The following is a 19,427-nucleotide window of genomic DNA, read 5'->3' on the forward strand; positions in this document are numbered from 1 at the left end:
ATACTTTTTCATTGCACTCTAAGTTTGGTTCTTTTGTCTCTGACTTGTTTCGTCAGTTTTGATGGTGTCTGCAGACATTTTGATCTTGTTGCCTAGCCCCCATCTTGGTAGAGAAGATGGGGAAAAGTAAAGACAGAATTATTATTTGTTTTCTGAGAAAGTCTGACTGGGTAATACCTATTTTCAGTGGAGTCCTGGGGAGAAAAGCTCCATTTGCGTACATTGCATTATATTAAGTTCCCGTTAAACATAAAATAGTTACATTTCTGTTTACATTTATATACAAACAGTAGTTTATATATATATATATATATATATATATATATATATATATATATATACAAACAGTAGTTTATATATATATATATATATATATATATATATATATATATATATATATATATATATATATATACACATTCTAAGATTTTATAGAGGTGGAAGTTACTAAAGAGAAAGTCCCAAGTGCACCTTAGTGGATTGTACAGGCAGCAGTTCCCTCACACCAATTGCATTTATATCAGATTTATTGATTCCCTAGTGACTTTTCCTTTTGAACGCCATTATTAAGCTTTATGTGCATTGTATTCCCTTAATTAAAAAAATGCAACCTTACAGAATCTACTCTGTGCCCACAAGTTCTTTTCACTTGCCTTTTTGTAGCTGTCTGTTCTTGTGATGGTGGAGAGAGAAGAACAACTAGATTGTTGTGGTTTATTTTTAGTCTTTTATTTGTTGGAGGGATTCAGCTAGAAGACCATCTGTTAGGCAGGCAAACTGAAAAAGACTGTAGAATCCATCAGAGTATTTTTACACTTGGTAGTGTGTGCATAATTTCCTTGTGAAATCTCTTTCTGCTTGTTTGTGCCTATAATGAATTTGACAAGTACACACTTTCTTGTCTTATTGTAGGAAGTGTATCAGTCAGTTTATAACTGGCAGTATATCCACTGTCTATATCTTTGGTGTCGTGTCCTGAGCTCCATCTACCCCAGTGAAGTGTTGCAACCATTGATCTACCCTCTTACTCAAGTCATTCTTGGTTGTATTAAGTAAGTAGTAACATTCTTACTCAAGTCATTATTGGTTGTATTAAGTAAGTAGTAACATTCTTACTCAAGTCATTCTTGTTGTATTAAGTAAGTAGTAACATTCTTATTCAAGTCATTATTGGTTGCATTAAGTAAGTAGTAACATTCTTACTCAAGTCATTGATTGCATTAAGTAAGTAGTAACATTCTTACTCAAGTCATTATTGGTTGCATTAAGTAAGTAGTAACATTCTTACTCAAGTCATTATTGGTTGTATTAAGTAAGTAGTAACATTCTTACTCAAGTCATTCTTGGTTGTATTAAGTAAGTAGTAACATTCTTATTCAAGTCATTATTGGTTGCATTAAGTAAGTAGTAACATTCTTACTCAAGTCATTATTGGTTGCATTAAGTAAGTAGTAACATTCATACTCAAGTCATTATTGGTTGCATTAAGTAAGTAGTAATATTTTATCAGTTTGCAACAAGAAGTAAAGTTCTGTATCTTAGGTCTTCTTTTATCCATTTTTTTGGCTTTCCAAACAGAAAGGTAATAAAACCAAAGGGAAGGAAAGCCCTTTGTGAATGGTTTGCTTGCTTGTCTTTTACTATATTGCCTTGTTATGTTTTGTGTTAACCTTGTGTTAAATTTATTTTTTCGTTGATCTTGTACAACTAAAAGAAAACAGAACCATGTTTCAGTTATTTAATACATATTTGTGTGATCCCTATTTTCTCCCCCATTTCTTTAAAAAGGGAAAAAAAACTGCCAGTTTTTAACTAAAATACCTCTAATCTGGGTGACTTCATTGTAAACGTCAGTAATAAAAGCCTGTTTCCTCTTGGAAAGATTTTTTCCCTTTTTAAAGAAATGGTGGAGAAAATTGGGAAATGTCCAACGATGGTCTATAGAAGAGTAGGACCGTAAAAACATTTTGGAACATGCTCCTGTTCATTGTGCATATGTACACAGCAACAGGTGAGGGGGTACCTGTAAATGTGGCTTCTGCAACTTTTGTACTGACATTTTGTACAGTGACACTTTTTCCATTAACAACATGTGCATTAGACCCAGTGGTTTCAGTAAGTGCAACAGTACCGGGGTGGTCTGTGCAGCAGTATGCCAAATATGCAATACTATATGGCCAAGACCAAAAGAAAATTCAAGGAGCGTATATATCAGCATAGAGTGGACAAAAGGAAACAGGATCATAAAAACACTTTGGCTAAACACATTGTAGAGTTTCCAGAGCATTTTTCCACTTCTTTGTATTGGAACAAGTGTTAAAAGACCTTAGGGGAGGAACATGGGAAGATATTTTGGAGGAAAGGGAGTTGCGTTGGCAGTTTAGGTTGAACGCTACTACCTCCCCAGGCCTGAATGAAGAGGTGTCAATATCTAGTGTTTTAATACTGTAGTCATATGTAGTTTGAACAGTTTATACTACATATTAACATATTTGATGTTTTTTTTTTTTATATTTATGTAACACATTTTTAAGTAGGTTTTCCTGTACATTAGTTTAGTTTTTAATGTACTGAATGTCCTTAAGGGCTTGTTCTCCTGGATTTTAATTGTTTAATTGCCTGAGTAACTGTGTAATGTGTCATGTGACCTATTGGGAGGAGTTATATAAGGATGGTGTATTTTTTGCTGTACTGATTTTGATGAAGTACTGGTTGCGAAAGCACTTGATCTTTGTCTGAGCTATTAAACTTGTTGGATTTATTCCTGCTTTCGCTTGTCCATTTGGATCTAATTGCTGTTTTGTGGAAGTGGTACAGTTTTGTCTGTTTCTTGTGGGTATCACTGGTTTAGTCTTTTCTTGTTAGCTGTAGGTAGTGTTTGAGGTAGTAGGAGTTAGTTTTGTATGTTAGGTAGCACAGATCCCTTTTTCACCTGTTCCCTTCCTTGTGTGTGTGTGTGTGTGTGTGTGTGTGTGTGTGTGTGTGTGTGTGTGTGTGTGTGTGTGTGTGTGTATATATGTCTGTTTTTCTTCATAATAAGAATGGACGGGGGTTTAAAAAGTGCATTTCCTGTGAGCACAAACTGCCCTTACAAGATGCACACCTCATGTGTATTGCCACAGTATGGAGCATTTAGACTCTGACTGCACTATCTGCTAGGGCTTTGGATGCTGTGCTATTAATCTGCACAAGGCCAAGCTCGTTTTAAAAAGTCTTTTGCCATCCAGCTCCTCTTTGGTTTCTGCTTCCAAGGCTTTTCCCTTGGATCCCAAGATTGGGTCCAAGAATTCTAAATTGTCAGACTTCAGGCAGTCCAAGAAGGAATGTAAAATATCTTCCTCAGCCTCCACCTCTGGGAAGGCTTCATTGGGTTCCCTAGGTCAGAAGGTCCCTTGTCCTTTGGCCTCCCCTGTACGTCGACACTGACTTCAGCTCTGACTTCTTGGGGCCGATAACATTTGGTGCTGCAAACTTCATGAAAGACATCTCTACCTCCAAGCATTCTGAGCCTTTTTCTGGTCAAGGGAGCATCTTTGGACAGAATAGCAATTCCCCTTTTCTCCTTGCACCCCTCCTTAACATTTGCCAGAGTCCTCCCTGTCTCTTTCCTAATTCAGAGCTACCCCAGTTTGGATCCAGCATGCGGAGTCCTTCTCACATTGACCTTCAAAGCCATCTTAGAGGTCCTTGTTTCCAGTCGTCAGTGTTGGTGGACAGTATCAAACAGTCTGATCTGAAGCTGCTGATGTGAACTTTGCAGGCACAGATGAGATTAGGGCCTATCCCCTTGGTTCCAACTCAAACTCTGGAACCCTCTCCTCCATCTTTCAGATTTCTTCCTTCGGCACCTTTGAATCAGAGGTCATCATGGCCTGTTGAGTTTTCACCCTCTGGATTGGATCCAGAACCACAGCAGTCTTTGAATCCATCCTGTTCCGTGGCAACCTCAGCCCTAACTTGTTTGGCTCTTTTGACACCTCGGAGCCATCGTGTCAAGGCTGGATTTTCTGAGTCAGGGTCAATGGTTCCTGCTTCAGGATTGTCACTGCGTCTTGGGGTTTCGGTTCTGATCTCAATGTTGGGTCTAGGCCCTAACCCTTCAGGTTCAAGGTTGTCTTTAGGACCCTCAGCTCTGAGAGACCCGCTTTGGTCTCGGTTTTTGATGACGTGGAGAGGATGTTCTCAGCTAGAGAGAAGGATCAGCTGTCTCCAGCTGGCACTCCTCCCATGTTTCATATTTTTCTCTACCCGGTCATAAGACTGCTCCAGGACAGTCTTCCTCAACTAGCCTCCAGGGTGCCCACTTGGAGGGGCTACCCCACTCTTCCCTCTCCCTTCCATGTTCACCGTAGCAGGAGATTTGGGGAGGTGAAAGTACAAGAAGAAGCAATTAGATTACCTGGAGAAATCTTTCACCGAAGATACAGACATTGAAGAAGGAGAGGACTCCCCACAAGTTCATGCTAGCTGATTCTTCTTTTTGGCAACTTGTTGGAGCTGCTTTGCCAGTGCAGGGGCTGGACCACAGAAGCTCCCTCTCCCGGGGAGTTTTTCTGGAGGCCTTTGGTGCAGGCCCATTCATGCTGTGGGTGGTTCCCCTTTCAGATGCCTGCATAGATCTGGTGTCCCTTGGGGTGTGGAAGGAAGCTGACACAATAGAACCTATTCTAGGAAAATGGACCAAGTTCTTGTCCCCCCCCCCCCCCAGACAGGCATTATTTGAGCAAAGTTATGGCTGTCGATGCCATTGTGATGTTGACAGCCACCAATCTCCTTTTTGGTGGCTGTCACCATTGTGGTGGCGGCGGCAGCCACCAAAAAGGAGATTTCCAAAGAGAGCGCCTCAGTTCACCCCCTAAACAGGGAGTCTTGGGTGCTTGATCAATTAGGGAAGAAATCCTATGCCTCATCCACCTTTACTTTGAGGACACTTGGCTATTTTATCTCACTCATCAAGACTTCAGTGAGATCTTGTCTCAGAAGTGGCAAGCACCCTCAAGACACAGCAGTATCTGGATAACCAGAAGAAGCTGGAGACTTTTTTTTTTTTGTCCACCTTGCTTTCCATCACCAACATGTCTGAGACTCATTTCTAACATGGCTGATGAGCATCTAGAGTGGCAGGTTTTGGTATTGCATTAAGGCACGATTCCTGGATGTGGCTGTGCATGCAACTTTGTGGACTGCTTCAAAGCATCCTAAAACAATGCCCATTTTGATGGGTCCTTTTTGCTTGGACCCAGGGTTTAGGACATGTTGACAAGGAGTGAACAAGATGGGAAGACAGTGTCCTCTGTTGGAGTTTGCTTTTCCATCACACAATGATTCTTCTTCAGGAATCAAAGAGGGGATAAGCAACCCTTCTTTAGGAAGTCTCAGTACTCTTCCAAGGATGCTCCTCTAGAAGGATCATCATGAGGGCCGGAAGGGGGGGGGGATGCCACCTAAGGGGTAGAGGCAGTCTGCAGAATCAGGTCTCTGTGGTTTTTTTTTTTCTGGCAGTCCTTTCACTGATCCTGAAGAGTTTCCCGACTGCTCACCTCTACAGGCAGTCAAAGGTTGTCTAGCTCTCCACCCCAAAGCTTGGGAGGCCATAACCTCAGATGCTTGAGTGTTGAGAGTCATATTCAGAAGTTATGTCATTCCCTTTAAAGAGGTTCTAGAAGGTCTCCCAAAATGTCTCCCAGATGTTCCACCATATCAGAGATGCTTTGCAGTGGCAGAGATGCAAAAGCTGCTCACCAAATAGGAGTCATCCAAGAGGCCTCACCAGACCAGATAGGATCTGGGGTCTGTTCCAGATTATTTTTAATGCTAAAGAAAATGAAGGCCCGCAGACCAATCTTGGACCTAAACAAGATGAACCAGTTCATCAAGGACCAAGTTCCAGACGGTCACAATGCAGTCTATATTACCTTTTCTGAGGAAGGATGATTGGATGTGCTCAGTAGACTTCAAGGACTCCAGTCATCAAATCAGGGTAAATCAGTGTTCTCAGAGTTTCCTTTTCCTTCTTCGTGGGAGTCCGTCAATATCATTTCAGGGCCCTACATTTGATTTCACCACAGCCATTCCCCCCCCCCCCCAGGTGTTAACCTAGTGCATGGTAGTGGTAGTAGCCTGGCTGCTGAAATTTCAAGTATTTCCATACCTGGATGATTGGTCCTCACTGCTCCCTTAAAAGCATCATTGATTTCGGCTAGGGATTCCTTGCTCCAGCTGTGCGAAAAATTAGGCATTACATTCAGCTAACTCAAGTTGAGTCTTCGGCCTGTACAAGTTCTAGAGTTCATAGAATGCCATCTGGACATGGTCCTTCAGATTGCCAGGCTCCCAAGCTCCAGAGTTTATAGTCTTTGAGCTCAGGCCATGCCAATGCTTACAACTCAGAAACCTCTGGCTCATGCACTTCTGAATCTTTTGGGTCAAATGGCAGTGTCAGTAGGACTGGTACCCTTAGCCAGATATCACATGAGGACCCTGCAGTGGACTATGGCTGTTCAGTGGTCCCCCTAACACACCCATTGGATTTTCTTATACTGCTGATGAGTGTGTCCTGAGCAGATTCAGTGGTGGTTACAGTCTTTGTTAGTGTAGCAAGTGAAACCATTTGTAATTCCTACTGTCAGCCATAGTCACCATGGATGCCTCCCTTTTGAGGTGGGGGATATTTCAAAAGGAGTACAGTTTAAGGGTCTTGGTGTTCCACAGAGGCTCACATTCATATTATTGTTCTGGAGATGAGAGCAGTCTTCTAGCATTGCAGGTTTTTTCAGGACATCCTTCCCAGAGATTTGATTGTAGTACTGACAGGCAACATATTGGTCATCTGGTATCTCAACATACTGGGAGAACACATTCTTACCCTTTTGTCAGTAAGCCATGAGGGTTTGGTAGTGGCCGATCTCCTCTCAACAGTTTCTGGTAGCAAAGCATATCCCACGGAAGTCTAACATTCTGGCCGAGAGCCTCAGCAGGAGCATTCTATTGCCCCATGAGTGGTCCTTAAATCTGACAGTGGCAGCTTGGATTTTTCACTGCTGAGGCTGTCTATATTGTGACCTATTTGCATCCCTGACATTTGCTTGGCGACTGGGTCTCCTTTACACAGTTCTCCTGATAGTAAAGTTTTTTTTTTCAGAGAGCAGCCCATTGCAGAGCCTCAATGATCCACATTGCCCCTTTTGGCCTGACCATGTGTGATTTCCCCTTCCTTTGTCCACTTTTGAAGCACTCCCTTGGGCGTTGGATCCCATTTCGGATTTAATCTCTTGTCCAGCCGGGCTGGATCCACCCAAAATACAGTCCCTCAAGTTTACCACATGGTTTTTCAAGTTACCTTGATGACCATGAATCCCAAGCTTTCACAGGCAGTGGCTCTTATGTTGTCCTCTTCTCAGCAAATGGGCAAGTGCCAGCATAGCCAGCTGGAGTTTTGTAAAGAATGATATGTCCTTTGAATATCAAACTGATTTATACAAGATGCTTGTGTTACAAATGTATTAGAACTGTATGACGTGTATATCAAACTGATTTGTACAGATGCTTGTGCTGAAAATGTATTTGTGAGTTTTGCTTGTGTTAAAATGTATCAACAGTGCAGCTTGCAGGAATGAAAAAAATGTAGATGTATTATTGTAACTGAATTAAATGTATATGTTACTAAAGGATACCAGGACAGCAAAAAGTTAACCAGCTGCCTTATTTAAGTAAAAATGAAGGAAATGTAAATCAGCTGTTAAACCATTAAAAGAGCACCCCACAGTACTGAACAGGACCAGAGATGTTGCATCTGAAAGAAGTCTTTTTTCATTAGTTCAGTAAAAGAGGGAACACTCCAGGGCACTGCCATAAACCTTTAGATGTGTATTGTAGCCATCTGTGCTAAATTCCTGTCTCAGCTTCTGAAGGGAATAATGTGAGAACTTAAAGTCAGATGACCAGATAAGGTCATTCTGCAAGCCATCTTGGATATTATATTTTGCAGGAAGTATTGACTATTCTGTTTTGGGGCCTGACTGGAAAGACTGCTCACATATTTCATATTGCCTTGCCCAAGTAAGTTGTTATTACGGAACAGTAAATTCTCTTAGATTCAGTCAGAAATATAGTGAAGATTAGTTTAGGGAGTTTTTTTTATTTATTTATATGAGTCTGTCCATCATTGTTAATGTCAATATTTTTTTGTGATTTGAACTCTGTGGTTTACTGTGCACATATATTCAATATTTTCATGTTCTTTTATTATTAAATATATTTAAAAGTTTTATTCTGGTTGGTCCTTGTAGAAAGTATCTAACTTCTGAGAGTATTTATATTTATTTCGTGATACTGTGTGGGCAACTCCAGAGGGCCAGGCTGTCTTGGTCAACTACTACCATTTGTGTTAGTATTAGTATTAATATTGCACAGCATAATTAGACCACCTTTCTTAGGGCCGTAGAGTAGCTGATTGTGGAGTGTCTGGTGGCAGTGATAACTACCTTGTACTCTGGGTGTAAGGGGATGTAACAAGTAAGTCTGTGTCCTCCTTTCCCAGGTGTGAGCGTGCGTGTGTGTGTGCACGTGCTACTTGGGGCAGGGACGCGAAGCACTAGGTTTACAGAGAGGATGCTGGAGGACTTGGCTGGGCACTCGGCTGAGGGCCTAACCCTACAGCTATATTAGTGGGGAGTCTTATTGGGGACCTGGAGGGAGACCGATATAGAGAAGTCAAGATTCTGGGCTGTGTGTGTTCCCTATGAGCTCTTAAGGGAAATTGTGCTTGATACAGATAGATCTGCATCTGGAATTACTGAGTGTATCCATTTGTATTCCCAGTGCATGTCCCTCTCTAGTGTCAGTAGTGAGGATTCAGGCTCATTGATTACTGGCCCAGTATGGGGACATCACAAAGTGCATTACAGTAAACAGAAGAGATTTGTTTTATGGGCAGAGGCTCAGATACTTGACCCCTTCTTGGATCCCTTGGAGTCATTTTTGGATTTACTAGCTGAGCTGTTTGGCTCGGGCTCTAGCTTCTCTACTGTCAAGGTACAGTTACCAGCCATTTCAAAGTTTCATATCAGTAGAGATAATGTGCCCTTGTCTTCCCTTAAGATTTCTAATGCTTTTCTTAAATGTGCTTTTCTTCTTTCAGCAGAATGCGCTCTGGTTCCTCCCTGGGGTCTTTCTTTTGTTCTTCAGATTCTGACTGGACTCCTTTTGAGACTTCAGCCTCCTCCAATTTTTAGCTATTGTCTTGGAAAATGTTGTTTGGTGGCAATTACTCTGCCAAAAGGGTTTTAAAATTGCAAGCAATTGATTCTTTGCCTCCTTACTTAATTTTTCGTAAGGATATTTTCTCTTTGTACATACCCTTCCTTTTTGTCCAGGGTAGCTTCCAAGAATAACATGAACAGCTCCATTCATCTTCTTGTGTTATTTTATTTCCAATTTTTCCAACAAAGACAAATTTATTTTATTTATTTTATTTTACATTTGTTGACCGGGATAATCCGACTGGATACATGTCCATTTTCAGCGGAGGCCCGGGGAGAAAAGCTCCAATGGGTATAAAATAAAACATTGCAATAAGGACAATATGATACAAGCAAAGGTGAACATAGCAATGCAGACAAAATACAGATAAGTAATTACAGTTAATGTTTAGACATTCAAAAGTAGACCGTTACATGACATTTGTTAGCAGTAGTTATAGTGAGGAGAAATGAAAAACACATTTCCATTGACATGTTTGTACATTAATTGAGATTTGAGAGAAAAATCGCAAAAGACACAAAAGACAATCACAAGGCCTTCTTTAGCTATGTTAGAAACCTGGGTGGAAACTCCCAGATATGCTCAGAGTTGGTCCAAAATGACACAAAATACACTGAACCCACTGACATTGCCAACATTCTGGCAGACAGGTCCAGTGCAAATTTCTCCTCCCCCTCCCCCCCAAAAGGAGAAATAACCATCCCAGCAGAGTGTAGCCTCCCTAACATCTCAGATGCCCAGGTGAGAGCCGCCCTCTGTAAAGCTAAAAACACAGCATCAATGGGACCGGACGGTGTCCCGGGCTGTGTGCTACATGAACTCCAAGAGGAACTAAACCCACATGCAAGGCTGCTGTTTAATCTTAGCCTTACTACAGGATACGTACCCAAAGAGTGGCGTACGGCAACAGTGGTCCCACTTCACAAAGGCGGTGCTTCAACGGACCCTGGAAATTACCGCCTCATAAGCTTGACGAGCCTGGTCTGCAAAGCTATGGAGAGGATCATTATGGAACTCATAAACAAAGACATTGGGGACCTACAGACATTGGATCCTACCCAATTTGGCTTTGTCAAGGGCAGATCCTGCCTTTTGAACTTGGTCGACTTTTTTGAAACAGTCACAAAGGCCATTGATGAGGGTAAGGCAGTTCACACAGCCTACCTTGACCTTGCAAAAGCCTTTGACACAATACCCCACTCGGGCATCATAGACAAACTCACCAGCTTAAATGTAAACCCATATGTCACAAGATGGGTTGCAAACTGGCTCAAGGACAGAACCCACAGGGTCAGAGTTGCTGGAGCTATGTCAGACTCTAAGCCGGTCACAAGCGGTGTCCCACAGGGCTCAGTCCTGGGACTCCTGTTGTTCGACATTTATTTTTCCGAGGTACAGGCAAACATAGGAGGATTGTGGCTGACAAAGTTCGCAGATGACTGCAAACTGGGCGCCATAATTGATACTCCAGCAGACACAAACATCCTTCAGAGAGGCCTCATAGAAATGGATAATTGGTGCCAGAGCCATGGCCTTAAGCTGAACGCCAAAAAATGTATAGTCATACCCTTTGGGAAAAACAAGGTACCCACAAATTACCACATAGGTGGTAATCCATTAAGTACGGAAGAGGTAATCAGGGACCTAGGGGCCCAGGTTGACAGTAACCTCTCATTTGACACTCACATTGCCAAAGTGGTTAGGAAGACCTTCTATATTGCCCACCTTATCATGAAGGGTTTCACATCTAGATCAAGAGAGGTCATTGTGCCCCTGTACTCTTCCCTGATCAGGCCAATGATTGAGTACAATGCCCCATTTGGGATGTATCTTACCCGACACCTGCAGCAGTTGGAAAGACCCCAAAAGTTCCTCACCAAGAGGATAAAGGGTCTTAAACATATGTCATATGCTGCCTGACTGAAAAAACTCCAGCTCTATTCAGTCGCATACCGCCTACTCAGAGGTGATCTGTGCCTAACGTATAAGGCCATGTCCAATCCGGAATTAATGGACATGCTCCACCTCAGAAAATCCAAATCCATCAGAGCCACGAGAGCAAGAGACTTAAACCTCAGCACAGAAATAAATAAGACGTGCTGGAGGGACAGATTCATAACCCAGAGGCTCCCTACACTCTGGAACAAGAATCCCTGTCCATGTCAGGCAGAGCCTCTCGCTGACTCTATTCGAGAGAAATCTTGACGAGTGGATGGGAGATCGTAGGTTTACCCCGGGGGTCGTCTCTGTGTCACTGCTAGACAGAGGCACAGTAAACTAAACCCTAAATGGGCGTAGTATTCTCATCCTAAGGGGTGGTGAAAGCCACACACACTCTGGCTAGGCTTATAAATGCCCTAGGGCAGATAGCCTAGTACGAACCTATGAACCTAATTAAAGATGGCTAGCCAGGTTTATTACAGTGACAAAGCCAGTTTAGTGCCAGATGTTGTTTAAGTTTGATTTTAAATTCACCTGGGGAGGAGAGCATGGTAATATCAGCTGGGAGTTGATTCCATGTTCTACCTGCAGAATTTGCCAAGAGAGATACTCCTGCTGTGTTGTTGTTGGTTTTGATTGTAAGAATCTGAAGTCTATTAGAGGATCTAAGCAGTCTCTGATTAGTTTGGGCAGTGATACTATTTCTAAGAGCTGGTGTGTTATCTGGATTATAGAGAATCTTGTACGCTATAATCAGAAGGTTATATTGTATGAGATTGGGGAATTCTAGCCACTCAAGCTGTTTGAGGTTCATGCAATGTTGGGTTCTGCATGGCTGGCTAGTGACAAATCTGGCAGTGTGATTGTAACAGGTAGACAGTCTGTTAAGTAATGACTTATTTAGATTAGACAGAAGGGGGGAAGCATATGTAAGTGTTGAAATTAGGTGTGAGCGGGCAATGGCAGTTTTGGCTGGAGGGGTTAGAAAGGCTTTTATTCTATACAATGAACCAAGTTTTTTATTGGTGTTCTTTATTATTTGATTAACATGAAGTTCAAATTTTAGGTTATTGTCAATAATGACACCGAACAGTTTTGTAGAGGGCTCTGGGGAGATTACTGTCCCATCCTTTGCATTAATGGTGAAAGAGAAAGTTGGAGACCTTTGAGTAGGTGTGAATAACAACATTTTATTTTTTTTGGGATTTAATAATAGTCGTCGACTAGTGAGCCAGTTTTGTACAATATTAAAGGTGGACTGGGTAGCTTTCTTCAACTCTGCAGGAGATGTGGCTGAGCAAACCAGAGTGGAGTCATCAGCGTATTGAATACAGCTGACGTTTGGGATGACAGTATACAAGTCATTAATGAAAATTGAGAACAGTAGGGGCCCTAATATGGAGCCTTGAGGTACTCCAAGGGTGTTTGGTAGTAGTATAGAAAGCTTGTTCTGCCAGAGAACAGCCTGTTGCCTCCCAGTCAGGTAGGAATTGAACCATAATAGGGAATTAGAGTCTAGATTGAATGTTTGCATAGTGTGTAACAAAAGTTGGTGATCTACCATGTCAAATGCCTTGGAGAGATCCAAGAAGAGGGATGAAGAGATGTGATTATTATTGCGGTTGCTGTTTATTGTGTTGGTAAAGTCAAGTAGATCTGAGGTAGTACTGTGGTAAGGTCGAAAGCCTGTTGGGTATCAGACAAGAGGTGATTTTGGATTAGGTGGTGCATGAGTTGTTTGTGTATGCATTTTTCCAATATTTTTGCAAGTGGTGAAAGTATAGCTATGGGTCTGTAGTTGGAGAGTTCAGTGGAGGCGCCTCCTTTATGTAGTGGGATAATATAGGATGTTTTCCAAATGGTGGGAATTTTTGCTTCAGCTATGGTACGGTTAATTAATATTGATAGTGGATAAGCTATAGCATCCGTTGATTTTTGAAGGTATTCAGCGGGTAGTTGCCTCAGCAGATAGAGTGGTGGGTTTTAGTTTTTTGATAAGGGTGCGGATGAGTGAGGTGGGAACTGGTTGGAAGCTGAATGAGAGTCTATCTAAAGGGGTGGTCTTGTCAGGGCTGGGGGGGGGCTAGGAGGAAGTTGGCTAGCTAGAGTTTGAATTGTTTCAGTAAAGAAGTAGTTGAAATTGTCTGAGACTTCTTTAGGAGATTTGTCAATGAAACCAGTGGGGATGGGAGAGGACATTTTTCCTGGGTGGAGTAGGTTATTTAGACTAGCCCAAAACTTTTGAGGATTGTTTTGGTTTTCAGCTTGGATTTTGCAGTAATATTGTTTTTTGTCATTTAGAATTGCTTTTTTGGTGTAATTTCTGACTTGTCTGTACTTAACATGGTCTAGGGTGTCTTTAGTGAACCGCCATTGAGCCCATAATTTGTTTCTAGTATGGATGTTTTGCCTGGAATCTTTGGTAAGCCATGGTGCTGTAGCTACTTTTGTTCGCTTTGAGCGGACAGGTGCATGCAGATTAAGGATTTCTAGAAATTTGTTGTTAAAAATAAAGTACAGCCTCCTCTAGGGGTAGGTGTTTTAATACAGACCAGTTGCAAGAGGTAAGTTCCTGTTGGAATTTTGCCTGATCAAAGTGTTTTTTGTGCCTGACTTTCCTGAGTATGGGTGGTTGTGAGTTAATAACTTTTTGCTTAACTACATAAGTGAGGAGATGATCACTTAGACCATTGGGAAAGCAAATACCTTTTGCATTGTTTGGATGTAGATATCTTGACTGTAATAAGTCTTTAAGGAAATATAGCCATTTGTCTCCTTTTCAAAATCTAGGCTGGGCTCACTTGTATCTAAGGTAACTTTATCCAAGTGGTTGCAGGATTGTATTTTGTTTGCATATTCTCTGAAAGGCAAGACTCTTCAACAAAAGCCAAAGCTGAAGGGTCATTCAACTAGAGCTGTAGCTACTTCTATAGCTTTTTATTTCTAGAGTACCTATGGACGATGTCTGCACTGCTGCTATTTAGCTGAGCCATCATACTGTTGTGTCACATTATAAGCTGGACATTCAGTACAGGTACGGGGCTTATTTTGGTTCTACTAGGTTGCAGAATATCCTTCCTTAGTTCCTCCCAAGAAATTGCCGTGGCTGGGTACTCTGTATCACAGATTGAATCCAGACGGACCAGACAACATCCGATGCTAAAGTTATGTACTCACCATTATGATATATCTATGTTGTCTGTCTCCTTCAGGGGTTCAACCTTCCCAACCTTGTTGTTGATTTGGCGAGTCTTCCCTCTCTGATAACTGGACAGTAGGGGTTCTTTCATTCTGCTCACCTAGAGTCTTACGTTTCCCCTGGGTTTTTTCTGTGTAGCTATGGAGGAAGTGGGAGCTACTTGTAAATGTTGCATCTTTACATTTTTACTCATAGGGCAAACTTGATCTGGGGAGTTGCTGGAGTAGAAGGGAGTTATAGGTAAGGGAGGCAAAGCCAAGTGAGCTAAAGGCTTTAGAATTGGCCAGTGTTGGGTCCGAGTCAAATCCGAAGTCACGTAGATTGAACTAAATGGAGACAGACAACAGGTATCATTTCTTTTTCAATGACAAGGACAGTCGAGCAATGGACAAATGGGGTAAAAAAGTGTATACTTCATCCACTTTACGTTTTAGAGCTATAAAATACCAAACTCAAATGACCAAATATTTACTCTCTGTTCTACAGTCCTTAAGCAAGACCATCATGGAGCCCAAGACACAGGAGTCAAAACAATTGCAGTCCCTAGTGACCCAGGCTTCTCAGATATCCAGTTACATTATAAAATGTAGCTATGATGCTGTAGATACTTCTTCCAGGCCGGATGCTGCTGCCTCAGTGATGACAGTATGCTTGGCTACAAGGTCAACCAATGCCAGAAGTTTTCAAGTATAAGATTCTATATTGCCCCTTGGATGTTAGCCTCCTTTTTGGCTCACAAGCTGCCAAATTGTTCAACACTTTGCGGGAGCAGGACAAGACAATGAAAGATTGCCTTCAGATTCTGCTTTCTACAGTTCCCAGGTACCATAGAAATTATCCATCAAAATCTGCCTCCTTTAACAACAGAGATCCTAGAGTACCTCGTAGGCAAAGGAAATTTCCCAAGAAAAGCTTCCCAGAAAAATATTCCAAGGAATACTCCTCTTGGAAGGCCTCAGTTTGGTAGCAGACCCATCTTGACTATATTCCTCCCATCCCTCCACCCCACCCCACCCCCAAATAAAGGACTCTCTTTCTGTTGTGGGACTGTATAACCTCGGGCAAGTGAGTCTTAAGCATTATAGAGTGTTACAATACAGCTTCCGAAAGCATCCCATCTCCCAGGGGAATACCCCCACCTCCTTCCAACCAGATGCACCTGCTAGACTTGCTGGCCCAGGACACCATAGAAGAGGTCCGCCCCTTCCTATTTAGGAAAAGGATTTTACACTAGGATCTTTTTTGTTCCAGGGAAAGAGGACCAGTGGAGACCTATCCCAGAACTCTCCTGGTTAAACACATTTCTGAGAGTTCCCTCTTTCAAAATTGTTTTTATAAATTCTTCTATCCTTCATCATACTTCCTGAATCTTTTGTAGTATCCTGAGACACCTAAAGGATGCCTATCTTCATCTGTAGTTCTCTGGTTCTTTACTGGATAATCATGTTTTCAGTTTACTGCTTTGCCCTTTGTTCATTATACAACTCCAAGTTTTGTTTTGTTTTTTACAAAAGGTCTGGCACCAGTAGTGGCTTTCTGCCACACTTGGGGCATACGAATCTTCACTTACCTGGATGACCCTCTACTCCAGGTTTTATCCAGGGGCACTGTTATAAACCACCTTCATTACACTGTGCAACTTCTGACCCTTCTGGGGTTCACAGTCAACTACAAAAAGTCTAAGCTCATTCCTACCTGACAGCTGACCTTTTTGGGATGTAGCCTGGACAGGTCTGCCATGCATTCCTCATTTCGTCAACAGAAGGTCACCTCCCTAGCTAATAGTTTCTTCCAGTGAGGATCATTGCTCAGCCAGGCAAGCTGTCAGGACCCTGGGATGCATGGCTGCCACCATCCCTATGTTGACCTTCGCCAGACTACATATGAGGAAAATACAGTGGTGTCTGAAATCAGTGTGGTCCTAGCACTATCACCCTCTTGATACCCACAATTCTCTTCCTCGTTGCATCAAGAAGGAACTCCTTTGGTGGAGCAACCAGATTATGGTAAACCCAGGTCTTTCATTCACTCCAGCCCCACAAAACCAAGTCCTTTTTGCAGATGCTTCAGACATGGCATGTGGGAGTCTTGTACTGGAGACCACAGAGTGCAAGGGGAGTGGCCTGCTCGTGTACTAGATGTACACATCAACTTAAAGGAAATTAGGTCACTTCTACAAGCGCTGTAGACATTCTTACATCTTTGGAAAAAAGGCACTGTGCTGGTGCACATGAACAACACTACAGTGATGTATTACTTAAAACAGGGAGGCACAAGATCCTAACCCTGTGCAGGGTGCCACGGGAGGTCTGTCATCTACCCTCTCAACTACATTTTACACTTAAAGCGAAGTATATTCCCTCTCAGCAGAATGTATAGGAAGACTCTCTAAGCAGGGACATACAGGACCTTCACGAATGGTCCTTGAATACAGAGGTTTTCAAATCCAGAACTATCAGATGTGGGACAACCCAGACAGACCTCTTTGCCTCCTCTGAGCATCACCTGCTCCAGCTTTTCTGCAGGAGGAACCCTTCACCTCTAGCCTGGAGGGCAGATGTGGTCTCCTTCCAGTGGACAGAGAAGTTTCTTTCTTTTACCCCTCTACCTCTGCTCCCAAGGCTGCTTCTCAAGGTCCAGAAAGAATCTCCCAGACTCCTGCTTCTGGCACCTTTTTGGCCAAGACAGCACTGGTTCCCACTCCTCTTTTTACCTGTCAAAGGAAAATTACTGGAAAACCCCTCCACAGCTCTAATCACTCAACCGTAAGGGTGGTACCTTCATTCCATTCAGACGTCACTCAATCTAACTCTCTAGATGATGGAATTCTAATCCCCTCTATCCACAACTTTTCTGAAGAGCTTTTTCAAGTCTTACAAGAAGCCAGAAAGATTAACACCAGGATGTCTTACACAGCCAAGGGGATCCGGTGTCTGTCTGCCTAGCATAACCTGATTGACAGACCTCGATGCTTTGCCAGAGATGGCCTGCATCTGTCACTCCTGGGCTTCCGGATACTGGCCAAGGCTCTTGCCACTCCTATAGTGCCTTTTTTAGATGGTGTTTCAAAGACCAAATTACCACTGTAACAGCTACAAACAAAGGCAATCTGAGAGACCTGCTGCTCAGTGCTAGAAGTCTGAATCTCAAAATGCACTCTCTCAAAGGACTGCTTAAAATGGAGAGAATCGACATTTGTGCTGTAACAGAGACGTGGTTCATGGCAGCAGAAAGCATGCCTGCACTACCAGGCTATAACTCATTTCACACCTTTCGGTGCCAGAACATGGACTGAAACTCCAAAGGCGGTGGTGTTTGAATATTCATAATGGATGCGCACACCTCCAGACTGGTAGCCCAACATAATGCATCTAAGATACTTCAGGTGCAGCTAACACTGGGTAAGACAGCGATTCAGGTCGTAGCCTGCTGTAGGTCCCCAACCATGTCCCAAGACTCTCACTCCACGTTCCTAAACACCCTGGAGAATATTAGGGCCCAACCTAACACACTCATTCTGGGCAACTTCAACTACCCCTCCATTAACTGGGAAAACTACTCATGTACCAATACACTTGCCCACTGCTTTCTGGGATTCATTAATTCCAATGCTCTGGACCTGCTCGTTCTCACCCCCACTAGAGGTAGCAATATCCTTGACCTGGTCATTACTAGAATGGGCAACTGTTGCTCTACACCAGTAGTAAACTCCTCCCTGGTTAGATCTGACCACAAACTAATCACCTTGGAACCCCCCCCCCCCGCCACACACACACAAAGGTAACTACCATGAAAAACTTCTCCAAAACTAACTTTGTGCTCTTAAAAACAGAGGTAGCTAACTTCACAGCACCCATGCAAATGAAGAATAGGTGCATGGCCACTGTATCATACACCATTGCACTGTATGAACACGTACACAAATGCATGGATCTCGCCTTACCCAATAGAACCAAGACACTCCCCTCAAAAAAAAAAAAAGGAAGCCAATCTGGTGGTCCCCTGCCATAAACAAACTTTACAACAGAAGGAAGAAACTGACGCAGGATAAGGTGAAGTCCCAAGACTGGAAAAACTCCCTTATCAGCCTCAACAAAACGTTGAGATCCCTCAGCAAATCCTCTAAATCTAGCTATGAAAACAGAATTGCAGCAGATAGTAAAGACAACCACAAGGCCTTCTATAGTTATGTAAAGAATCTACACGGCAATGCCAAGATTTGCTCTGAGCTACTGCACAATGGTACCTCCTATACTGAGCCAACAAATATTGCCAATGTACTGGCCGACAGATTCAGTGCTAACTTTACCCCTCTCACCCCCCGGGACCAATCACAGTACCAGTAGATTGCCAGGCACCAAGTATTACTGCTGCACAGGTTAAAAACAGCACTGTCCAAGGCAAGAATACAGCTTCTATGGGACCTAGACGATGTCACTTCCTGTATTGGTCTAATATAAAATGTAAATTCCACTTGATTTTTTTGTACTTTTTGCATTCTCTGATGAAGCCACGGAGGTCCGTGGCGAAAACGCTCTTTTCGTGGAACTAATAAAGCGTTAAGGTCTTTTTACAGCTGGCGTGCTTTGTTTTGTTGAACAAGGTTCCTTGTTGGTGTTTAACTAGTTGGTTCACCTTCTTGTTGATTGTGCTTCTATGGGACCTGACAGTATTTCTGGCTGTGTTCTACATGAACTACAGCGTGAACTGGCACCTCACCTGTGTGCCATGTTCAGTCACAGCCTCACCTCGGGCTTTGTCCCTACTGAATGGCGTACTGCTACAGTCATCCCTCTCCACAAATGAGGAGCAACTACAGACCCCGGGAATTATTCCCCCATTAGCTTGATGAGTCTGATATGCAAAGCTATGGAACGCATCATCATGGACTTTATAAACAAGGATATAGGGAATCTCCAAACTCTGGCTCCAATACAGTTTGGTTTTGTGAAGGGTAGATCATGCCTGCTCAACTTCTTTGATTCAGTCACCAGAGCTGTGGATGAAGGCAAGGTGGTTCATACAG

At 42.7% G+C, this 19,427-nt stretch overlaps 1 protein-coding gene across 1 annotated transcript in view; it reads left to right on the plus strand.

The window, feature by feature from the left end:
• Positions 1-19,427, plus strand: part of NOC2L (NOC2 like nucleolar associated transcriptional repressor) — a 1,272,638-nt gene that overhangs the window by 662,423 nt on the left and 590,788 nt on the right. The window contains exon 11 of the mRNA XM_044063595.1: positions 913-1,052. Coding sequence (XP_043919530.1) covers positions 913-1,052 — 140 coding nt within the window. The remainder of the gene's footprint in view (positions 1-912; positions 1,053-19,427) is intronic.

The sequence above is a fragment of the Protopterus annectens genome, chromosome 2.part1 (assembly GCF_019279795.1).
Source record: "Protopterus annectens isolate FY-2018-M chromosome 2.part1, PAN1.0, whole genome shotgun sequence".
Taxonomy (NCBI): domain Eukaryota; kingdom Metazoa; phylum Chordata; order Ceratodontiformes; family Protopteridae; genus Protopterus; species Protopterus annectens.